This window comes from Rattus norvegicus, chromosome 10, assembly GCF_036323735.1.
Source record: "Rattus norvegicus strain BN/NHsdMcwi chromosome 10, GRCr8, whole genome shotgun sequence".
NCBI classification, from domain to species: Eukaryota; Metazoa; Chordata; class Mammalia; order Rodentia; family Muridae; genus Rattus; species Rattus norvegicus.
The window spans coordinates 2,030,134-2,048,893 of NC_086028.1; the positions used below are offsets into that span (position 1 = coordinate 2,030,134).

The 18,760-nt window shown below is 40.7% G+C and overlaps 1 protein-coding gene across 16 annotated transcripts in view; it reads right to left on the reverse strand.

The window, feature by feature from the left end:
* Parn (poly(A)-specific ribonuclease) overlaps nucleotides 1-18,760 on the reverse strand; it is a 137,920-nt gene that overhangs the window by 112,304 nt on the left and 6,856 nt on the right. For 14 of the 16 annotated variants that reach the window (XR_005489883.2, XM_039086248.2, XM_039086249.2 and 11 more), the window contains 4 exon segments: nucleotides 15,946-16,006; nucleotides 6,555-6,699; nucleotides 2,446-2,511; nucleotides 1,493-1,531 (listed from right to left, as the gene is read on the reverse strand). Coding sequence is in view for 13 of the 16 variants with exons in the window: in XM_039086248.2 (XP_038942176.1) it covers nucleotides 1,493-1,531; nucleotides 2,446-2,511; nucleotides 6,555-6,699; nucleotides 15,946-16,006 (311 nt within the window). In the remaining 3 variants the exon portion in view is untranslated. 16 annotated transcript variants of the gene reach the window in all.

Here is an 18,760-nt window from a genome sequence, read left to right on the forward strand (position 1 = left end):
AAAAGGAAGAATTCACATCAGTGCATGACTCAGTGACTGCTAAAACCCCCAAAGAATTGAAGGAGCTGCCATGAGGCTATAGAGTAAAGCTTTACTAAATTGGGGCAATCACCACTAACGACTTTAAAATAAGCCTACTCCAACACCTCTCTCAAATGCACAGCAACGTTACCAGTTTTGTTTGAATTTTCTAAAATACTTGGCATTCTATAATGCAGTTAACCCATTGTCGCAGAGGTCATCTTACTTCCAAATGCCTACTTTGTAACTGAAGTGGTAGCCGTCTCCACAGACTTGTACAAAAGGAAGGGTGGGGGGTGTAGGGCTACACTTTGCCTTATGCCTGCAGCAGTCCGAGGAGAGACGTGGACAGCACATAGACAGATGTAAGGATAAGACAAGAGAGGAGGTTGGTTAAGACAGCCTACAGTCTTCCCCTGTCCTGTTTAAAAATTATTCCTTCTCAGAACTTAGGAGGCAGAGGCAGGCAGATCTCTGTGAGTTCAAGGCCAGCCTGGTCTTGGAGGCAACTTCCAGGACAGCCAGAGCTACATAGAAACCCTGTCTCAAAGAAATAAAAACATGAAATGAAAATTATTCATGTACATATCACTGTCAGGTTTTTTTCTTTTTTCTTTTTAGTTTTTTTCTTTTGTTTTTAGTGTGAAAGACAGTGAGAGAAAAGTGAAAGGAAGACATAAAAACAGAAGAAATTACATATGTTTTAAGACATCTACAAAATAGTAACAGAAATTTAATTAAGGGTTGGAGAGATAGCTCAGTGGTTAAGAGCACTGACTGCTCTTCAGAGGACCTGAGTTCAAATCCCAGCAACCACATGGTGGCTCACAACCATCTGTAATGAGATCTGATGGCCTTTTCTGGTGGATCTGAAGACAGCTACAGTGTACTTATATATAAAATAAATAAATAAATCTTAAAAAAATAAATAAATAAAAATTTTTAAAAGAAAATTAATTAAATGAGTAGTCAATTTAAGAACTGACTGGGGACATGATAGGGTCACATAACCCATAACTGAAAATGTCAAAAGAGCAATGGAACAACAATGCCAACCAACCAGAGCTTCCAGGGACTAAGCCACTACCCAAAGACTATACATGGACTGACCCTGGACTCTGACCTCATAGGTAGCAATGAATATCCTAGTAAGAGCACCAGTGGAAGGGGAAGCCCTGGGTCCTGCTAAGACTGAACCCCCAGTGAACGTGATTGTTGGGGGGAGGGCGGTAATGGGGGGAGGATGGGGAGGGGAACACCCATGTAGGAGGAGAGGGGGAGAGAGAGGGATTAGGGGGATGTGGCCCAGGAAAGGGAATAACAATCAAAATGTAAATAAAAAATACCCAAGTTAATAAAGATGGAGAAAAAGAAAAAAAAAAAAAAAAAAAGAGCAATGGGACCACAGATTATACTTCATTTATGAAATCCTGTCCTTGAGAGCATCCTTCCATCTAATTCATATACTTACTTCCAACTCAAAGTCTGATAAATAAGTTTTCTTTGGAACCTGTAGAACAAAAGAAAACGAATGAGCTTGGACTATTAGGAGGGAACCCTTATGACTGAGTGACCAATCAATGGGTTGGAAAGATTTAATTTAGAGCCCTCACTACAACAGGTACACACAATCATCACAGACATTTCTGAGGTAGAAGGACTTATCGTATGTCTTTATCAAAATGTTAATGTTATTATACTGCTCTTAGACAATAGGTAGGAATTATGATCAACTACTGCTTCCTGCAGCTGCATGAAGAGTTTAGAGCAGATGTTTGGCTTCTGACATCTCCATGAAGCAGGCCACAGAGTGAAAGGAGGAAAGATTCGGAGAGGCTCTCTCGTATGCTAATTTGTGTTTCTCTGTAGAGAAGGAACAGAGGTGCCTGACAGTGAGTCCTCTTCTGAAGCCCATGTCTGTTTAGTTCTCCTCCAGGCCAATGATGCTGCTCCTGGCATGGCCTAAAGTCTAAGTTGCAGAGTGGCTTTCTTCTATCCAAGGACAGGACAAAGTGTTTATTCTGAGTCTCAGAAGACAAACATTCCAGCAGAATTACTGCCCAGTTAGCATTCAAGTCTTAGGAACGTACCTGTGGCAGAAAGACTATAAGGATGCTGTAAAAAGACTATATACAAGCCAGGTGTGGTGACACTCACCTTTAATCCCAGCACTCAAGAGGCAAAGGCAGGTGGATCTCTGTGAGTTCAAGGCCAGCCTGGTCCTCAAGGCCAGCCTGGTCCACAAAGCCAGTCCAAGATAGCCAGGGCTTGTTACGCACAGAAAACCTTATCTCAAAAAACAAAAACAAACAAACAAAAATAACAAAACAAACAAACAAACAAAAAAACCAAACCCATATTCATCAAAAAACAGAATTCCTCCTCCAGTAGAAAGGAATGCATGCAACAAAGAAACCAACTGACCCAGTGCATGGGTTAAGTTCCAGAGTCCTCTTCTCTTCTCTCTGTAGGAAACCCTCTATCTTCTCTCTGATGAGTAAAATTCAGACAATGACCATCAGTGCCTTGAAAGGATGAAGTGATCAGAACAGTGATTGTACTCAAAACCTATACTCAAAATAATCAGCAGTAGATACATTCAAAAGCAATGTAAGTCCTGGTATGGGGGTGACAAGTGACAGAGCACTTTTCAAAGATGAACAAGAATTCCATTCTTAGAATACACACAAGCAATCTAGATTTTTTTCCTTTTTTCCCCCCTTTGAGACGGTCTCATATATCCCAAGATGATGTCAAACTTGCTATGTAGTGAGTATGGCTTGAACATTTGATACTCCTGCCTCTGCCTCCCAAATGCTGAGTGCCACAAGTATAGCTAGCATCATTATACCCAACTCATGCAGTGCTGGGGACCAAATCCTGAGCTTTGTACATCATAGGCAAGCACTCCCCAAGAACATATTTCTTATGCTTACAGGTCCACTTTCTACACATTCTAAACAAATAAAAAAGATAATCAAAATCAAAGAAAATAGATATATTTTGACATATCCTTTGAATGAAATTATTGGTGACACTAGCAAAATTATAAAAAATTCTCAAACAATTTATCAATTTTAGAGTTGTAGAGGCTAGTTCAGAGTCACCAACATAAGGACTAGACAAGGCTGCCCACTCTCTCCCTACCTATTCAATATAGTTCTCGAACTTCTAGCCAGAGCAATCAGACAACAAAAGGACATCAAAGGGATACAAATTGGAAAGGAAGATGTCAAAATATCACTATTTGCAGATGATATGATAGTATATTTAAGTGATCCCAAAAGTTCCACCAGAGAACTACTAAAACTGATAAACACCTTCACCAAGTGGCTGGGTATAAAATTAACTCAAATAAATCAGTAGCCTTCCTCTACACAAAAGAGAAACAAGCCAAGAAAGACATTAGGGAAATGACACCCTTCATAACAGTCCCAAATAATATAAAATACCTCGGTGTGACTTTAACCAAGCAAGTGAAAGATCTGTATAAGATCTTCTAGCCTCTGAAGAAAGAAATTGAAGAAGATCTCAGAAGATAGAAAGATCTCCCATGCTCATGGATTGGCAGGATTAATATAGCAAAAATGGCCATTTTACCAAAAGTGATCTACAGATTCAATGCAATCCCCATCAAAATACCAATCCAATTCTTCATAGAGTTAGACAGAACACAATTTGCAAATTCAACTGGACTAAAAAAAAACCCAGGATAGCTAAAACTATCCTCAACAATAAAAGGACTTCCAGGGGAATCACTATCCCTGAACTCAAGCAGTATTACAGAGCAATAGTGATAAAAAAAACTGTATGGTATTGGTACAGAGACAGGCAGGTAGATCAGTGGAATAGAATTGAAGACCCACAAATGAATCCACATGCCTATGGTCACTTGATTTTTGACAAAGGAGCCAAAACCATCCAATGGAAAAAAGATAGCATTTTCAGCAAATGGTGCTGGTTCAACTGGAGGTCAGCACGTAGAGGAATGCAGATCAGTCCATGGTTATCACCCTGTACAAAGCTTAAGTCCAAGTGGATCAAGTAACTCCACATCAAACCAGACACACTCAAACTAATAGAAGAAAAAGTGGGAAAGAGTCTCGAACACATGGGCACTGGAGAAAATTTCCTGAACAAAACACCAATGGCTTATGCTCTAAGATCAAGAATCAACAAATGGGATCTCATAAAACTACAAAGCTTCTGTAAGGCAAAGGACACTGTGGTTAGGACAAAACGGCAACCAACAGATTGGGAAAAGATCTTTACCAATCCTACAACTGATAGAGGGCTCATATCCAAAATATACAAAGCACTCATGAAGTTAGACGGCAGGGAGACAAATAACCCTATTAAAAAATGGGGTTCAGAGTTAAACAAAGAATTCACAGCTGAGGAATGCCGAATGGCTGAGAAGCACCTAAAGAAATGTTCAACATCCTTAGTCATCAGGGAAATGCAAATCAAAACAACCCTGAGATTCCACCTCACACTAGTCAGAATGGCTAAAATCAAAAACTCCGGCAACAGCAGATGCTGGCGAGGATGTGGAGAAAGAGGAACACTCCTCCATTGTTGGTGGGACTGCAGACTGGTACAACCATTCTGGAAATCAGTCTGGAGGTTCCTCAGAAAATTGGACATTGCACTACCTGAGGACCCAGCTATACCTCTCTTGGGCCTATACCCAAAAGATGCCCCAACATATAAAAAAGACACGTGCTCCACTATGTTCATCGCAGCCTTATTTATAATAGCCAGAAGCTGGAAAGAACCCAGATGCCCTTCAACAGAGGAATGGATACAGAAAATGTGGTACATCTACACAATGGAATATTACTCAGCTATCAAAAACAATGACCTTTATGAAATTCATGGGCAAATGCATGAAACTGGAAAATATCATCCTGAGTGAGGTAACCCAATCACAGAAAAACACACATGGTATGCACTCGTGGATATTAGCCCACATGCTTGAATTACCCTGGATGTATAGAACACATGAAACTCAAGAAGGATGACCAAAATGTGAAGGCTTCACTCCTTCTTTGAAACGGGAACAAGAATATCCTTGGGAGCGAATAGGGAGGCAAAGTTTAGAACAGAGGCTGAAGGAACGCCCATTCAGAGCCTGCCCCACATGTGGCCCACACATATACAGTTACCAAACTAGATAAAATGGATGAAGCAAAGAAGTGCAGGCTGACAGGAACCGGATGTAGATCTCTCCTGAGAGACACAGCCAGAATACAGCAAATACATAGGTGAATGCCAGCAGCAAACCACTGAACTGAGAACGGGACACCCATTCAAGGAATCAGAGAAAGGACTGAAAGAGCTTAAAGGGGCTTGAGACCCCTTATGAACAACAATGCCAATCAACCAGAGCTTCCAGGGACTAAGCCACTACCCAAAGACTATACATGGACTGACCCTGGGCTCCAACCTCATAGGTAGCAATGAATAGCCTAGTAAGAGGACCAGTGGAAGGGGAAGCCCTTGGTCCTACCAAGACTGAACCCCCAGTGAACAGGATTGTTGTGGGGAGGGCGGTAATGGGGGGAGGATGGGGAGGGGAACACCCATATAGAGGGGGAGGGGAAGAGGTTAGGGGGATGTTTGCTTGGAAACCGGGAAAGGCAATAACAATTGAAATGTAAATTAGAAATAACCAATTTAATAAAGATGGAGAAAAGGAAAAAAACAAAACAAAAAAGAGTCACCAGCATGAGGGTGAGTGAGATCTCAGCACTAACACAAACCAGGCATGGCTTAACAAACAGTCATAACCACATTGCCTTTGCGGGGAGCTGTGCAGAGGCAGGAGGATCATTAAGGCAAACTGACAGTCAGCCTAGCCAAAATATTCAAGCTTCAGGTGCAGGAAGAAATCTTGCCCCAAAGTAAAAGAAAGAGAGATGCAGGCTATCTATCCCCCTTCTTCTCTGACCTCCTCATGCACACATCCACACATACACATGTGTGTACCAGTCATGCAATATTTGTAAGTATATTAAGAATTGACCAATACTAGCAATATAATTCTGACTTTTCTAATAAAGCTATTATGCTGATAGCTACCCTATACAAGACTAGAGACTCCTCCCAGAGTACATTTGCTTGTCAGAAACTTCACTGCAAGAAACAAGTACATATGGAACATTCTAGCGAGCTTTGGTCCAGAAGACCTGTACTCCTGCTAAGATCGTCCCAGTAACAGAGAGTAAGTCCAAACAGATCTGCACAGCTTCTGAGACTTCCTTCCCCCAGGTCCCCAGTAACATGGGACAGGTCCAGATGAGATACAACATGCAGTTATTGTCCAGATTCAGATATGGCACAATTAAAGCCTTGTGTGAATACCTGGGCATGTGAAACACAAAACAGGTGAAAGACAGACATCCTCCAATAGGCCACAATTACAGCCTGCCTCTTACATCACATCTGCATAGGTCCCTGCAGATGCTGCTAGTGTACGACAGCCCCTAGTCCATGCCCAGTGCATCTCTCATGTTAGTTAAGGAACTTACATTACTTGGTCAATAAACTTCTTCTGATCCTCAGGAATTGTCACAGGACATTTTGTCAGAGCTCCGGCCCCATTGGCCTGAGAACGTTTTTCATCAAATTGCTCTCTCAGCTGTCTTTCTTCTTCCTGGTTCAGATATGGAATTCCTACAAATAATTTTTAAAAGAATAAATTAGAAAATAAAAATGTATTTTTATTTATATGTATGTAATGTGTCTTCTGTACAGGTACCTGCAGAGATCAGAACAGGGAACTGGATCCCATGGATTTGCAGTGACAGGCATTTGTGATCGGCCACATATGGGTGGGGGAACTGAACTCCAGCCCTGTAGAAGAGCAGCAACCTCTCAACTTCTGAGCCATGCCTCCATTCCTTACACAAAACTGTTTGTTTTCATTCTTTTGAGTCAGGTCCTACTTTGTAGACCTGGCTGTCCTAGAGCTCAGGTAGAGAAGGCTGGTCTCAAATTCACTGTCTCCCAAGTGCTTCACTTATCTGGTTATACACAAAACTTTTAACTAACAAGAGATCTATCCGATACAGACCATATTTTAACTATATTGCAAAAAAAAAAAAAAAAAAAAAAATCAGCCCAGAAAGAAGTGATCGTGAACTATGCTTGCTCATGCATTCAGTCACCATTGCAGTAAAGGCACTGGTACTCTGTTGAGCATTTATGGATGAGAACACAAAGGATCAAGCAAAGACAAGCTGTTCTTCAGTAAAAGGAACTTCTGATCAGATAAGCAGAAAAGGCTCCTGTGAAGAAAACTCAAAAGACAAGTAAGAAAGATATGCAGAGCAAGGGAGAGACCTCTCCCTGAGAGGGAAAAACATAAGAGAATCCTCGCTGGATGCTCAAGTTAATTGACAAGAAAACCAATCCAACTTAGTATGATTTCCTCAAGAAACACACAGAACTGGGCATCTCTGATCATCCTATTAGATGGTAAAGCCACTCTGAGCAAAGAGACAGACATACTAGGCATACAAACAACGCCATGAAGAGGTCAAGCTCCTGGGAAACACCTGGACGTCAGGAGCGTGTGATGCAGTCCTGCAAAGAACTCCTAATGGAAGAGTCATTCCAGGCTTCTTGCTCTGTAGCAAGGCTGGCGCTAAACTTAGCAATATCCCTGCCTCATATTCCCAACTTAGGATTGCAGACAGACACTAGCATCTCTAATTCTCAAATACTCTTTTTTTCCTCCCTTTTCTTTTCTTTTTGCAATAGTAAGGTGGAGACCCAGTCTCGCAAGGGCGCTTCCACTGACATACCACCCCCTGCCACCTTCATTCTCAAACCTTTTTTTTAGATTTATTCATTTATTATATAAGTACACTGTAGCTGTCTTCAGACACACCAGAAGAGAACATCAGATCCCTTTACAGATGGTTGTGAGCCACCGTGTGGTTGCTGGGAATTGAACTCAGGGCCTCTGGAAGAGTAGTCGGGTGCTCTTAACCGCTGAGCCATCTCTCCAGCCCCACTCTCAAACCTTTAAGGAAAAGGAAAGTCATTCCATTGTCTTACTATCCAAATTCCAACACCGCCATTCTACAAATAGTTGATAGTCACCTCCCTGATAAAAAAGCCTCATGTTCTGAAATGAGGATGGGACATGGGGAAGCCATGTCTCTCCTCAACATGCTGTTCAGTCTCATATCCACAAAGGTGAGCCATTACAATCATGCCAACTACACAGACTACACCTCTCTCTCATGAGGTGTCTCTAAATTGTAAGATATACTGTGTATACTTTGTAAGAATTACATGCACCTGTCACAGGGGCAGAAACTAGAAGACATTGTCACATTTGGAAAGAGGTGACTAAGTCCTACACAGACTGAATGAACAAGCCTCAATCAAGTTACAATTAAGATGCCTCACTATCATCCAAGGGAATGCTATCTCTTCTCCTGCTCAGCTCAGAATTATCAAGGTTTATAAAAAGAGAAGAGAGCTGACCATCCAGGAGTGCAGACATCTTGAAACCACAGGACAGACTGCCACATCTGCACACCTCTGCCCACATTCCTGGTCCAAGAGGAAACTGCACAGTACCTCTGGACACAAGGATATAGGAACAGACAGCTGCCAGTACATGAGGTTCTGGTCTGTGCTCAGGACCGTATTGAACCAGCTAAACAGCTCCTTGCACCCAATCCGGTGGAGGAGAGAGCTGGACCCTCAGAAGTGAGGATACTCCTGAGAAGTCAGAGGAGACTACCCTCTACCCACAGTCCAGACGCAAGAGAGAATCACATAGTGCCAACTGTGCCCCCGGGGTACAAGGACCTACAGCAGCAATGACAGGCAAGACCCCTTGATTCCTGCCCTTATCTAGAGCTGGAAAACAGTCTCCAGGAGTGCCAACACACCTGAAGTCAGAACATCTGTTCCTAGGAAAGGCTGAAAGAAAACAGGGAAACAGTTCTACAGGAGTGCTGACACAGAGGCCTACAGGGGGGTCAAGTCACTCTCAGAAACAGGAAGACAAGCAAACACCAGAGACAACCCAATGGCTAGAGACAAGCGCAGGAACCTGAGCAACAGAAACCTAGAATGCTTGGCATCATTAGAGCCCAGTTCTCCCACCAAAGAAAGTACCGGACATCCAAACACACGAGAAAAGCAAGATTTAGATTTAAAATCACATTTTTTGATAATGATGGAGGACTTTAAGAAAGACATAAAGAACACCCTTAAAGAAATGCAGGAAAACACAAGTAAACAAGTAGAAGCCCTTAGAGAGGAAACAGAAAAATCCCTGAAAGAATTACAGGAAAACACAACCAAACAGGTGAAGGAATTGAAAATGGAAATAGAAACAATAAAGCACAAAGGGAGACCACCCTGGATACAGAAAACCTAATGAAGAGAAAAGGAGCTGTAGATACAAACATCACCAACAGGATACAAGAGATAGAAGAGAGAATCTCAGGGGCAGAAGATACCATAGAAATCATCGACACAACTGTCAAAGATAATGTAAAATGCAAAAAACTCCTGGCTCAAAACATAGAGGAAATCCAGGACACAATGAGATCAAACCTAAGAATAATAGGTATAGAAGAAAGTGAAGACTCCAAACTTAAAGGTCCAGTAAATATATTCAACAAAATTATAGAAGAAAACTTCCCTAACCTAAAGAAAGAGATGCCCATAAACATACAAGAAGCCTACAGAACTCCAAATAGATTGGACCAGAAAAGAAACTCCTCCCGTCACATAATAGTTAAAATACTAAATGCACAAAACAAAGAGAGAATATTAAAAGCAGTAAGGGAAAAAGGTCAAGTGACATATAAAGGCAGACCTATAAGAATTACACCAGACTTCTCACCAGAGACTATGAAAGCCAGAAGGTCCTGGACAGATGTCATACAGACACTAAGAAACACAAATGCCAGCCCAAGTTACTGCATCAAGCAAAACTCTCAATTAACATAGATGGAGAAACCAAGATATTCCATGACAAAACCAAATTTATGCAATATCTTTCTACAAATCCAGCCCTACAGAGGATAATATATGGAAAACTCCAACACAAAGAGAGAAACTACACTGTACAGAAAGCAGGAATATAATTTCCTTGCAATGAAACCAAAAGAGAGATAAACAAACATAATTCAACTTCTAACAACAAAAATAACAGGAAACAACAAACACTATTCCTTAATATCTTTCAACATCAATGGACTGAATTCCCCAATAAAAAGTCATAGAATAACAGAATGGATACTTAAAGAGAATCCAGCATTTTGCTGCATGCAAGAAACACACTTTGAAGACAGAGACGGACACTACCTCAGAGTAAATGGCTAGAAAACAACTTTCCAAGCAAATGGCCCCAAGAAACAAGCTGGAGTTGCCATTCTAATATCAAATAAAATTGACTTTCAACCAAAAGTCATTAAAAAAGATAAGAAAGGACACTTCATATTCATCAAAGGAAAAATCCACCAAGATGAACTCTCAATCCTAAATATCTATGCTCCAAATGCAAGGGCACCCACATTCATAAAAGAAACCTTACTAAAGCTCAAAGCACACACTGCACCTCACACAATAATAGTAGGAGATTTTAATACCCCACTCTCATCAATGGACAGATCATGGAAACAGAAATTAAACAGAGACATAGAGAAACTAACAGAAGTTAGGAACCAAATGGATTTAACAGATATTTATAGAAAAGTCCATCCTAAATCAAAAGGATACACCTTCTTCTCAGCACGTCATGAAACCTCCATATAACTGACCATATAATCGGTCACAAAACAGGCTTCAACAGATACAGGAAGATAGAAATAATCCAATGCATCCTAACATCAGATGGATTAAGACTGGTCTTCAATAACAATGATAATGACAGAATGCCCACATATACAAGGAAGTTGAACAATGCTCTACTCAATGACAACTTGGTCAAGGAAGAAATAAAGAAAGAAATTAAAGACTTCTTAGAATTTCATGAAAATGAAGATACAACATTCCCAAACTTATGGGACATAATGAAAGCGGTTCTAAGAGGAAAACTCATAGCTCTGAGTGCCTGCAAAAAGAAACATGAGAGAGCATATGTCACAGCTTGACAGCACATCTAAAAGTTCTAAAACAAAAAGAAATAAATAAACCCAAAAGGAATAGAAGGCAGGAAATAACCAAACTCAGTGCTAAAATCAACCAAGTAGAAAGGAAAAGGACTATACAAAGAATCAACAAAACCAGGAGCTGGTTCTTTGAGAAAATCATCAAGATAGATAAGCCAGACTAACCAGAGGGCACAAAGAGTGTATCCAAATTAACAAAATCAGAAATGAAAAGGGAAACATAAGAACAGAATCTGAAGAAATTAGAAAAATCAAAACTACAAAAGCCTATATTTAAAAAGCTGGAAAATCTGGAGGAAATGGACAATTTTCTAGACAGATACCAGGTACCAAAGTTAAATCAGGAAAAAGGAAATTTGGTACCAGGTACCAAAAGTTAAATCAGTTAAATAAGGTTTCATCTAAACAACCACATAACTCCTAAAGAAATAGAGGCAGTTATTAAAAGTCTCCCAAACAAGAAGAGCCCAGGTCCAGATGGGTTCAGTGCAGAATTCTATCAGACCTTCATAGAAGACCTCATATCAATACTGTCCAAACTATTCCACAAAATTGAGAGAGACGGAGCACTACCAAATTCCTTCTATGAAGCCACAATTACTCTTATACTGAAACCACACAAAGTCCCAGCAAAGAAAGAGAACATCAGACCAATTTCCCTTATGAATATTGACGCAAAAATACTCAATAAAATTCTTGCAAACCGTATCCAGGAATACATCAAAATGATCATCCACCATGATCAAGTAGGCTTCATCCCAGGGATGGAGGGATTTTTTTTTTTAAAGATTTATTTATTTATTATATATAAGTACACTGTAGCTGTCTTCAGATACACCAGAAGAGGGCATCGGGATCTCTTTACAGATGGTTGTGAGCCACCATGTGGTTGCTGGGAATTGAACTCATGACCTCTGGAAGAGCAGTCGGGTGCTCTTAACCACTGAGCCATCTCTCCAGCCCCGCAGGGATGGTTTAATATACAAAAATCCATCAATGTCATCCACTATATAAACAAACTCAAAGATAAGAACCACCTGGTCATTTCATTAGATGCTGAGAAAGCATTTGACAAAATTCAACTCTCCTTCATGATAAAAGTCCTGGAACGATCAGGAATTCAAGGCCCATATCTAAACATAGTAAAAGCAACATACAGCAAACCAGTAGCTAACATCAAACTAAATGGAGCAAAACTTGAAGCAATCCCACTAATATCAGGGACTAGACAGGCTGCCCACTTTCTCCTTGCCAATGCAATATCATTCTCAAAGTTCTAGCCAGAGCAATCAGATAGCGAAAGGAGGTCAAAGGGATACAAATTGAAAGAGAAGAAATCAAAATATCACTATTTGCAGATGATATGATAGTATACTTAAGTGACCCCAAAAGTTCCACCAGAGAACTACTTAACTAGATAAACAACTTCAGCAAAGTATCGGGGTATAAAATTAAATCAAACAAATAAGTAGCCTTCCTCTACTCAAAGGATAAAGAGGCTGAGAAAGAAATTAAGGAAATGACACCCTTCACAATAGTCCCAAATAATATAAAATATCTTGGTGTGACTTTAACCCAAGCAAGTGAAAGATCTATATTACAAGAACTTCAAGTCTCTGAAGAAAGAAGTTGAGGAAGATCTCAGAAGATGGAAAGATCTCCCATGCTCATGGATTGGCAGGATTAATATAGTAAAGATGGCCATTTTGCCAAAACCAATCTACAGATTCAATGCAATCCACATCAAAATTCCTACTCAATTCTCATTGGGATAGAAAGAGCAATTTGCAAATTCCTGTGGAATAACAAAAACCCCGCATAGTGAAAATAATACTCAACAATAAAAGAACTTCTGCGGGGAATCACCATCCCTGACTTCAGGCAGTATTACAGAGCAATAGTGATAAAAACTGCATGGTATTGGTACAGAGACCGGCAGATAGATCAGTGGAATAGAACTGAAGACCCAGAAATGAACCCACACACCTATGGTCACGTGATCTTTGACAAAGGAGCCAAAACCATCCACTGGAAGAAAGATAGCATTTTCAACAAATGGTGCTGGTTCAACTGGAGGTCAACATGTAGAAGAACGCAAATTGATCCATTCATATCACCATGTACAAAGCTTAAGTCCAAGTGGATAGAGGACCTCCACATCAAACCAGATACACTCAAACCAATAGAAGAAAAAGTGGGGAAGAGTCTTGAACACATGGGCACTGGGGAAAATTTCCGGAACAAAACACCAATGGCTTATGCTCTAAGATCAAGAATTGACAAATGGAACTTCATTAAAACTGCAAAGCTTCTGTAAGGCAAAGGACATTTTGTCATTAGGACAAAACGGCAACCAACAGATTGGGAAAAGATCTTTACCAATCCTACATCTGATAAAGCGCTGATATCCAAAATATACAATGAACTCAAGAAGTTAGACTCCAGAGAGCCAAATAACCCTATTAAAAATGGGGTACAGAGCTAAACAAAAACATTTTCAGCTGAGGGTTATCGGATGGCCAAAAAGCACGTAACGAAATGTTCAACATCTTTAGTCATCAGGGAAATGCAAATCAAAACAACCCTGAGATTCCACCTCACACCAGTTAGAATGGCTAAGATAAAAAACTCAAGTGACAATAGATGGTGGCGAGGATGTGGAGAAAAAGGAACACTCCTCCATTGTTGGTGGGATTGCAAACTGGTACAACCATTCTGGAAATCAGTCTGGAGGTTCCTCAGGAAACTGAACATTCCACTACCTGAGGACCCAGCTATAATACTCTTGGGCATATACCCAAAAGATGCTCCAACATACAACAAAGACACAGGCTCCACTATGTTCATAGCAGCCTTATTTATAATAGCCAGAAGCTGGAAAGAACCCAGATGCCCTTCAAGAGAGGAATGGATTAAAAAAATATGGTACATCTACACAATGGAGTACTACTCAGTTATCGAAAACAATGACTTCATGAAATTCATAGGCAAATGGAATGAACTAGAAAATATCATCCTGGAGGTTGGGGATTTAGCTCAGTGGTAGAGCGCTTGCCTAACAAGCTCAAGGCCCTGTGTTCGGTCCCCAGCTCTGAAAAATAGAAAAGAAAAAAAAAAAATATCATCCTGAGTGAGGTAACTCAATCACAGAAAAACACACTTGGTATGCACTCATTGGTAAGTGGATATTAGCCAAAAAGCTCGAATTACCCAAGATGCAATCCACAGACCACAGGAAGCTCAAGAAGAAGGATGACCAAAATGGGGATGCTCCCACTCCTTCTTAAAAGGGGAAAAAATATCCATAGGAGGGGATATGGAAGCAAAGTTTAGAGCACCAGCTCAAGGAATGGCCACTCATTGCCTGACCCACATATGGCCCATATATATACAGCCACCAAAACTAGGTAAGATTGATGAAGCTAAAAATGAATGCTGAAAGGGACAGGATGTAGATCTCTCCTGAGAGACACATCCAGAGCATGTCCAATACAGAGGTCAATGCTAGCAGCAAACCACCATACTGAGAACAGGACCCACTTGGGGGGAATTAGAGGAAGTATTGAAAGAGTTGAAGGAGCTTGCAACCCCATAAAAACAACAATGCCAACCAACCAGATCTTCCAGGGACTAAACCACTACCGAAAGACTATACGTGGACTGACCCAGGGCTCCAACTGCATATGTAGCGGAGAATAGCCTTGTTGGGGCACCAGTGGAAGGGGAAGGTCCTGCCAAGGCTGGACCCCCAGTGCAGAATATGCAGGAGGGGGAGCAGCAAAGGGGATGAATAGGGGGAATACCAATATGGGGAGGGGGAGGAGAGGGAATGGGAGCTTATGGACAGGAAACCAGGAAGGGGAATAACATTTGAAATGTATGTAAAGAAATATATATAATAAAAAATTAGACAAAAAAAAGGTACAATTCCTTTTTGAAAGTCTTTTCAAGATTGTTCATTTAGTAAGGAATAATCTACTAAAGTATATTTGGAAAGTTGTTTTTGTTTCTCCCATGTTCATGATTCTTAAGAGAAAGAATTGAGAAGGTATTAAAAAAAAAAAAAGAAAGAAAAAGAAAAGAGAGGGTGGAGCTGAGGCAGTTACTATAATTTGCTGCTCTTCTAAAGGGCTTGAGTGCATCCTCCTCTGAGTCTGTGGGTACCAACACACAAGTGACATAGGCATAGACATAATACAACACAAAAATGTGTTTTTTAAGAAAACGTAAAGAAACAGAGGTTCGGAGACATAGCTCAATCTGTTAAATGCCTACTATGAAAACATGACGACTGAGTGCAGAGCCCCAGGGCCCACTGACAAGCTGGATGGGGCAGCACACATGAGTAACACCAGTCCTGTCCATGAATCCTATCACTGTCTCAAAACAGAAAAAAATTAAGGTCATCCTTGAACTATACAGCAATTTTGAGACCAGCCTGGTCCACATATTAAACTGCAAATTAATAAAATAAAAAGGCTTTTTAAAAAATGGTAATTCTTGGGGCTGGAGAAATGGCTCAGCGGTTAAGAGCACTGACTGCTCTTCCAGAGATCCTGAGTTCAAATCCCAGCAACTCATGGTGGCTCACAACCATTTGTAATGGGAACCAATGCCCTCTTCTGGTGGGTCTGAAAATAGCTACAGTGTATTCATACAATAAAATAAATATTCTTAAAAAAAAAAAAAAAGGTAATTCTCAAGCAAAATGAGATTTACCTCTGAAGGATTTTGAAAGTTTAACTACAAAGCTAAGTCACAGAGACAGTCTTACCACTGCAAAACACTTTATTAAAGTCAAATCCTTGGCTTGCCAGAAAGTCAATGCTGGAGCTCTGAAATAGACAACACACAAGTCAGTGAGACTTGAAGCAATCCTCAGGGCAGCAGAGATAGAATGCAGACGAGTAACCACTACAACCCAACAAGAAAGCAGGCCTAAAGTCAGAAGACAGAGCCTTAGCTTCCAGGAATATCCATTTACTTAAAACACCACAGTTCTTCCGCCTTAGTAACTTTATAAAACATTCTTTGTGTTATAAAATTTGTTAAAAATTCACTGAGTAGACCCTGACCTCTTGCTACTACATTGACTTCAAGGCTATAAACTGAAGTTATGTACGTTCATATAACCTCCACACTGACTTGGATACAAAAGGCACAAATCTTATCTTTAGTAATGCAGGGGCACTGTGTGCGTGTGTGTGTGTGTGTGTGTGTGTGTGTGTGTGTGTGTGTGTGTGTGTGTGTGTGTGTGGTGGTTCTCCCCTTTCACCTTCAAGTGAACTAAGAACAAACACTTTTACCCACTTAGAAGTCTTACCAGCCCTGAAGGCCCAACATCTTAATTGGATATTATCCTCTTTGGTCTCATCTTGGTTTGTGTTGTTTTTTTCAGAGAGGACCTCATGTAGCCATGACGTCCTCATCCGCCTGCTTCCTCTGGGTGCTGAAAGTGCAGCTGTGTACAACCATACCCAGTGTGTGGATGCTAGGGATGGACTCCAGAGCTTCATTCACTCTACGCAAGCACTCTTCCAAATGAGCTGCAATCCTAACCCTCACAATCTTCTCCCTGGGTTCCTGTTTCTGAGAAGTGGGGTTAAACCTAGGGCTGCACACACACTTATGTAAGTGTTCTACCATGGAGCTGTACCCTCAGCATTCTGCTTTTGAGGTTTCGGGTTTTGAAGGTTTTATTTTATTTTGTTTTGTTTTGTTTTGAGACAAGGTGTCACTAAGTTGTCAAGGACAGTTTTGAACTCACTCTGTAGTCCACTAACGGATTGAACTCTTGTTCCTCCTTGCCTCAGCTTCCTGAGTAGCTGGGATGAGAGGCCTGTGCCACCAGACCTGACCAGTTGGATATTCTTAATGTTCAAGATCCAGAAACAAAAGCCCTAACTAAGCCAGCCTGACTAAGCAAACACATACTGCACCCAGAAGACACTGAAAGACCAAAGTTGAGCACATAATTTTGAAGACTGTATTAGTTTAGCCAAATCCTGAAGCCCTTCCTCAAAGTGAGGAAAGAGAACAATAGTACAGCTGTGGTTTCCTATGCTCTCCTAAAGGCATATGTTCATGTAAACACTCCTCTGTGGGCAAACTGAGAGGGACATGGATAGGTGCTTTGTATGCCAAGTGCCAAACCAAGGCTGCTGGAACTTTCCCAGTAGAAACTCCTCTCCCCCAAGGAATTTCACATAACCCCAGGTGTAGTCATGTAAAATGGGTACACAAATCAGTCATTTACTAGTAAATAAATCACAATGACATTTATCCCAATATATACATACAATTATTTTACCATTTGTTAAAGACAAAAGCAGATTTGTGACACACATCTAGTAAAAGGAGCAAAAGTTTAAGGTCATCCTAGTTACTTAGTAATTCTGAAACCAGCCTCAACTATATGGGACCAAGTCTCAGAAAACACAGAAAAAGAGAAGGTGGGGGAAGGGAAAAGAATTCAAAAAGCATAAAAATATTCTTTCTACCACACAATCGTGGGTTGTATAGCATCCTACAGCTCATTCTTCCATACCTTACCTAGCAGCTCAGTGTTAAACATTTAATTTTCAAGGAAATAGTACATTGTTTTGCCCTCAGGTCGCATATAATTTAAGGATGAGAACTCTTTGAGAGCGATTGTGATATAACTTTAATCTACTCAGACTCTAGCACCTAACTCCTTTGTGCAACACGGCTCTACAGGAGTGTGTGGGTGTGTGTGTGTGTATGAGTGTATGTGAGTGTGTGTGTGTGTGAGTGTATGAGTGTGTGTGTGTGTGTGTGTGTGTGTGTGTGTGTGCCCACATATGAGCAGTATGTGGAAAAGAGTACATGTGCCTATACATGTCTGTATCTTCATACCGTTCTCTACTTGGCTATGCACTTGACTATATGAGGTGTATACACACGTGTGCACAGGTGTACTCAGCTCACCCATGCAACCATATGTGGAGGCCTGAGATCAACACTGAGTATTTTTCTCAATTACTCTCAACCTTAATTTTTGAGATATGGTCCTCATTGAATCCTAGCCTTTTCAGCCAGATGGACTAGTCAACAAACCCACCTGTCTCAATGTGTAACTGTGAGATTACACATTGTGGTTGGCATGTCCTAATTTTCCATTGGTTCTATGGATCTGAATTGATATCCCCCCTAAGTCATCTCACCAGAGTCTGCACTTTTAGACTTTTAAATAAAACAAGCAAACAACAACAACAAATAACTTTAGGGCCAGGGAGGTGGCTTGGTTTATAAAGTGTTTACCTATCATGTATCAGACCCTAGAATTACAGGTATGTCTCTCTATGCACAGCAATGCAAATCTTTGGGGGGAAGGGCGTTGTTTGGTTGGTTGGTTTTTGGTTTTGTTTTGTTTTGGACACAGGGTCTCACTATGTAGCTCTGGCTGGCCCATAAGTTCCTATTTAAACCAGGCTGACCTCAAACTACAAGATCTACCTGGCTTTGCCTCCAAGTACTAGTACTAAAGTGCTGGGATTAAAACTAGGTTAACCATACCCACCCAACTAACCCTCTGTTCAATCTTAAGTATTCCTTAATAACTACAGAAA